Genomic DNA, 6,359 nt, shown 5'->3' with positions numbered 1-6,359 from the left:
CTGTATTTGATTTGAATATAACAAAACTTATCACAAGATGATGAAATTAATTCTTCTTCGTGATAAATATTGTAGATGGAGTCTCGGATTAGCTTCTTCAGTACCTAATTTGTAATAATCATGTTTCATTATATGAACCAAATATGCCTCGTAACTTGTAGAAACGAATAGGACTGAGAATGATCGGATTATTAGCAATTTCCTTTTTGCAAGGATGAGTAAAGAACGAGTTATTTGCTTATATTTTTTCAACTAAAATCATAGAATTATATATATTTTATATGAAAAATTACAACTAGGCAATTACTTAACATAGTTTTGTAAAGCAAATGTTGGGAAGAGGATAATAATCGGTGATCATATCCAAATTCAAATTCTGTGCTCAGGTTCAAAGAAAGACGACCAAAAACAAGTACCAATAAACCAATAGACAGCAAACAAATTCCTGCATTGGTTTCTTATAGTATCTCTAGCAAGATTAGATTAGCCTGTAAAATATTTGACTTATAGACAAAGAGATTTCAGATCCAATGAGAATATATATTATAAATGAGAATAGGACAGTAATTCTATTGGCAAAAGGTCATTGAAGAAGGGAGAGTTGAGTAGATTGAGAAAGGAAGCGGAAGAGAGAAAACATTCCATAATTGGAAAGAATTTGGCTGATTAATGGAAAGGTTACAAAACACAAAGAGACCTCGTCATGCTCACTCCACGTGCCTCCCCATTTTTCTCCCCTTTCTTCTCTTTTTCTTAATCTCGATGTATCTCTCTTTCTCTCTTCTTAGGTTCTTCCATTTTCCCTCTTATTCTTCTCTCTAATTAAGTAATACCCTTTTTCACAACTTGACGACTATTACTAAGACTTTTGCCACAGTACCAAAATTCATATTCTTGCTTATCATTTTCGGCTTTATGAAATACAATATTATTTCAAAGACATGTAGAAAACTGAAAACGTTTTATAGTGGCCAAATGTGAACCACAACAACTCCTGTAGATTGTGAAACTCGATTCTTCATTAATTCTCAAAACATGTAGAAAGTCGTGTATTCGTAATTTTCCTTTTATTTTATAACAATTCTTGTTACAAACTTACTTTTTGTTTCCTACAGCCATTTAGTGTTTTGTATTTTGGAAAAAAAAAAAATACTTCCTAAACGAATGGCATGATGACGAGCTGCATGACGATCAATTCATGAGTAAAGTACATTAGTACTCTTTTTTTGCTAGATTACAGTACATTAGTACTCTTAGTAGTTTGATCAGTTGCATTTATAAAATTCAGATGCCTTACACGTGTTCTGTTTAAGTTCACAAAGACATCTCAAAACCTTGCTTTTTGTTGTTAATCACGATTAGCGAATGTTTAAGGCAACGTATCAACCATATAAACCACACATTCTTTTCAATAATGACTGGTTAAGTGGTCCATAATCCATCTCTTGTCCTTATTTTCCTCCCTTTTTATACCAACCATTTATGTATATCTTAATTACGCTGAAAGCATGCGTCTTAGAGTCAAGTCGCCACGAACACTCTGATATATTAATGCTTAAAACTAATTAATCTCGATTTTGCCATAGATACTGTTGATAACTAATTCAATCAAAGGAGATCAACGAAAGGAAGGCGATAGAAGAAGTTAACGTAAGAACAAAGTTCCATGGGGACCAATAAGATATGCATGTTTCCTCCAATGATGTTAGTTCATTTGGTAACATGAATCGCTATTGGACTTTCATAACTCCCTTAGATTATCTTAATTGATATATTTTATATGTTGTATAATTGTTTTAGAACCAACATTAATGGATGCATATACTAGAATGTATTTATTCTAATTATATTAATATATCACACCTATATATCTAATTATATATCTATCTATCTATAAATATTATAATAATAATATATTTGATTAACATACGTTGTTTTTTAAAGTATTTTATACGTATAGCTTGTGCATAAACTATGATATGTACCTAGACGGCTAGACCCGTTCAGCACCGCGTCCATTCGAATTTGGACTAGACAATCGACCCACCCTATACATAATAATTTGTTGGTTCAAAAAATCTCTTGGATTTTGGTGCTTAATTTGCTCAAAATAGTACTTTGGCTACACTGGCTAGTGCATGTGGAAACTGATAGTAGCCGTTGAAAGTCAACCTGACCCCTTTGGGAAAAGGATTACAAACTTAGACCCACCAAACCTAACCTTTTTACCTTAGAATACGTGTCTTTCTCACCATAATTAGTTTGTTTATCTCTAGTAAGAATTGGAACTACAAAAGTAGTTTATGTAATTAACAAAAACAATGCTCGTTTGTTTAAGCAAAGCGGGGGATGGGAAAAATGACGTGGAGAATGTCGATTGGACCTGAGTTCACGTGATTGGGAGTGGTGCGGTGGGCTCAACTCTCCGATGATAAAGCGAAACTGCTTTTTGTTGCTTTCCTTTTGTCTCCTTTTTTTTTCTTCCAGTTCTCTCACCCTATTTTGTTCCTCATCCTTATTTATGAATTTTAAGATAAAAAAATATATATTTAAGTAATTAAAATGTCGATTTTTTTTATAAGTTCATTTGAATTTTTTAGGTTTATAAGTAAAAATCAATTGGTCATGAATAGATTGATTTAAAACGAAAAGAAAAGAAACTAAAACGTATTAACCCTTGTTTAAATACCTAGTTATATACAAGCAAATCTTCAAACGATATTATTAAAGGGATGATGCATTAGATAAAACAAATTACTAGCACTCTAGCAGTATCATCAATAGTTTATGGTAATAACCCAAACCGTTCAACCATTAAAAAACGATATTGGTATATAGATGTGCACAAACTTGGTCAACAAAAGTTCATGTAGTCAATTATAAATCGGGGATTAGTATAAATTTTCATACGGCTTTGTATTCTATCGTGGCACCGTGGTGTGTAATGTAAAGATGATTAGATAAGAAATGTGTTACACGCCCACAACATATGATTCAATTATTTGATGGAAAATATAGATAAAATGTATAGAGAAAAAGTACTAGAAGATGCGAAATCCAGAAGGTAAGGGGACAATGGCATGAGTTCCTTCGTGGGATTTGCTTTCTTAATTTCACTCTTTCTTTCTGTCTCTTTCCCTCTTAGATTTTTCTGAAATTCTCTAGAATTTTATATTAGCTTTAGTGCTTTACATAATTTACATATTATTTAGTTCTTTTGTCAATTAGAATTACTTGTGGATCAAACTTTAATGAGCAAATATTTCTGGTCAATAAAACGCTTCGCAGTAAGAGGTCACAAATTAAACCCATTTTTTCATATTTATATTTTTTGACGTTTGATGTGTACGGTAAGTTGAAACTTGAAAGCTATATTACAAACTTGATTTCCCATATTCCTTTTCATGCATCTACTATTACTAACCTAGCTAGCAAATAAAATGACATGTAGCATATTGGTTGGTTTATAATGCATTTGTTGTTACTCTCGAGATTTAAACTCATATATACATTTGTTGACAAAAAAGTAACTTTAAATAGATTTTTTAGATTAGCGCTTCTAAGTTATAACTATACACTGATTTCTAGTGTAATTTATGCATTCTAGTTCTATATACTTAATAGTAACTTTTATACAGTATTTGTGTAAGTAGTTTTCAAGTGAATTTTTTTCTCAACATATACAATGTATATTACATATAATTTACGTGCACCTTTTAAAAATGAAAAATTCGACGAAAATCACACACAACAAAATGTGTGGAAGCCTCTATATCTTCGTGTCAGCATAGTAACCATTCAAGGACGATACAATTTTTCTAGGGATTCAATATAATTTCCCTCTCCTCTTATAGATAGTCGAAAAATGGTAGAAAAAGGAATATTTGAGACTGTTTGATGAAACGAAGTGCCAATATATGAATTGTGATCAAAGCCGTGACGTTATCTCCAATACAAAAACTAATATTCTTATTGTACTCCATTAATTAATTGAGCTATAATACAAATTAAATACGTACAGAAGAATGTTTCTTTGGGCCTCGATCGTTTGCATGGGGATAGGTGCGTTAATATGAGTGCTACGTTGTGAGCTGTATAAAAGAAGAGTGTGGGAATAGGTTTTATCTGAACAGAACTTAACCAAAACCCAAACAAATTGAAAGAAAAAAAAAACTTTTTTCCTTCTTCCTTGATCCTTTATCTTTTTCGAAGAAGTGAATCTGGACGAAGAACTAAGGCCGCCAATTTTGGAATTTGAACCATCAAATTCATCAACAACAAAAAATAAAGATCTTAATCTTTGAATTTCTACTTGTATTTAAGCTTCTTGATTCACCTTAAACCCGAGTTATTTCATTTCTTTTTCCACCTCTTTCTTTGTCTTCTTCTTCTTCTTCTTCCGGGTCACTAAGACATGAAGGTTCGTTTAATCACTCATACGCTCTGGTTCATTGATTTCTGATCACATAATGTGTTACATTACTTATTCATAAATGTTTTTTTTTCTTTTCAGTTTTTCGGGTGGATGCAGAACAAGCTACATGGGAAACAAGAGATTACTCATAGACCAAGCATATCCTCTGCTTCTTCTCGTAAGTTCAAGATTACGTATTCGTTGAAAACAAAAAATTTGATTACCAAAACTGTTGTCCACAGTCCACTTGAGACATGTGCAAAATTGCAAATATCATTCCTAACATTCTTCTTTCCATTGATTGGCTCTCTGATATTTTTGTTTTTTCCTATTTAAAACAAGATCATCCGAGAGAGGAGTTTAACGATTGGCCTCACGGATTACTCGCGATTGGTACATTCGGTAACAAAAAGCAGACACCACAAACACTTGATCAAGAAGTGATTCAAGAAGAGACAGTGTCTAACTTACACGTGGAAGGTCGTCAAGCACAAGATACAGATCAAGAGCTTTCTTCCTCCGATGATCTAGAAGAAGATTTCACTCCCGAAGAAGTTGGGAAACTACAGAAGGAGCTGACGAAACTCTTGACGAGAAGGAGTAAGAAAAGGAAGTCTGATGTGAATCGAGAATTAGCGAATCTTCCTTTGGATAGATTCTTGAATTGTCCTTCGAGTCTTGAGGTCGATAGAAGAATCAGTAACGCGCTTTGTGATGAGAAGGAGGAAGACATTGAGCGTACAATCAGTGTTATCCTAGGGAGATGCAAAGCTATTTCTACAGAGAGCAAGAACAAGACGAAGAAGAATAAAAGAGATTTGAGCAAAACCTCTGTTTCTCATCTTCTCAAGAAGATGTTTGTCTGTACAGAAGGTTTTTCTCCCGTTCCTCGCCCTATCTTGAGAGACACGTTTCAAGAAACAAGAATGGAGAAGGTACTACTACTAAATAAAGTTCACAACCACGATTTTGATATCAATTATTTTTTCTATGTCTCTAACCATTTACACTGTATATACAGTTGCTGAGAATGATGCTACACAAGAAAGTTAACACTCAAGCTTCATCAAAGCAAACATCGACAAAAAAATACTTGCAAGACAAGCAACAGCTCTCGTTGAAGAACGAGGAAGAAGAAGGACGAAGCAGTAACGATGGGGGGAAATGGGTCAAAACAGATTCTGATTGTGAGTTTCTGATCTTTGGATTTCTTAAAAAGATTAAACTAGAAAAATTAATACATCAACTGATTCCATTTGCTTCTTCTTTAATTTGCAGTCATTGTTCTTGAGATCTGAATATATGGTCCACTTTTCCTTTTTCATGTTCTTTCAAGAAAATACAGGTAAAATAATTGACCTGATCAGTGAATCTTTGTTATATTAGCTTTGCTCATAGTACTGAATCTTATACTAAATATTCTATGTTTTGGCAGATAGAGAATCTTCACAATATCAAGACAATTTCTTTTTCTCTCTGATGAAAAGTTTTTGGGTCTCTCTATCTATCTGCAGAGAGCCCATGAGTCCCTTTTTTTGCATGGTTGGGTCCATAAAACCAAAACATGTTTTGGGAACTAAACATCAGACATCGTACATGAGATATGTATATGCATACATACATGTGTGTATATGTAAAGATAGATATATATGCGTACATGTATGTAGTTTTGTATTTTCAGGTGGATAACCTTTGGTTTCTAGAATTCCTGTCTCTGTCTCTTTTTTTTTTTAAAACTCTTTTTTGTATCTTTCATTTTTACATGGTTTTGTTTCTTCATGTATCACAGAAGAGAACTATTCAGATTAATAAATACTTTTATCGTAGCCTTGTAAATTATTGTTATCAATTTATCATTTTGTAATCTTTGATAGGAATATCACTAAAACCAAATAATATCCGTAAATTAATTTAGAAACTATGAGTGTAACTATTTAATATATAG

General features: G+C 32.6%; 1 protein-coding gene across 3 annotated transcripts; it reads left to right on the top strand.

Annotated features, from left to right (window-relative positions):
- Nucleotides 1–4,039: 4,039 nt before the first annotated feature.
- On the top strand, nucleotides 4,040–6,247 carry AT1G72490 (uncharacterized protein). 3 transcript variants are annotated; one of them, NM_105908.4, is made up of 6 exons: nucleotides 4,040–4,420; nucleotides 4,514–4,592; nucleotides 4,757–5,349; nucleotides 5,436–5,601; nucleotides 5,693–5,759; nucleotides 5,850–6,247. In NM_105908.4, the coding sequence occupies exons 1-5, from the start codon at nucleotides 4,415–4,417 to the stop codon at nucleotides 5,710–5,712; spliced, it is 864 nt and encodes a 287-aa protein (NP_177393.2). In that variant the 5' UTR covers nucleotides 4,040–4,414; the 3' UTR covers nucleotides 5,713–5,759; nucleotides 5,850–6,247. The 3 variants fall into 3 exon arrangements, with proteins under 3 accessions (NP_177393.2, NP_001322368.1, NP_001322369.1); NM_001334534.1 differs by having other exon boundaries at nucleotides 4,048–4,420; nucleotides 5,693–6,247; NM_001334535.1 differs by lacking the exons at nucleotides 4,040–4,420; nucleotides 4,514–4,592 and having other exon boundaries at nucleotides 4,615–5,349.
- The last annotated feature ends 112 nt before the right edge of the window (nucleotides 6,248–6,359 follow it).

This window comes from Arabidopsis thaliana, assembly GCF_000001735.4.
Source record: "Arabidopsis thaliana chromosome 1 sequence".
NCBI lineage: Eukaryota > Viridiplantae > Streptophyta > Magnoliopsida > Brassicales > Brassicaceae > Arabidopsis > Arabidopsis thaliana.
The sequence above is the reverse complement of the archived record's forward strand: the minus strand, read 5'-3'. Positions and strand labels throughout refer to the sequence as shown.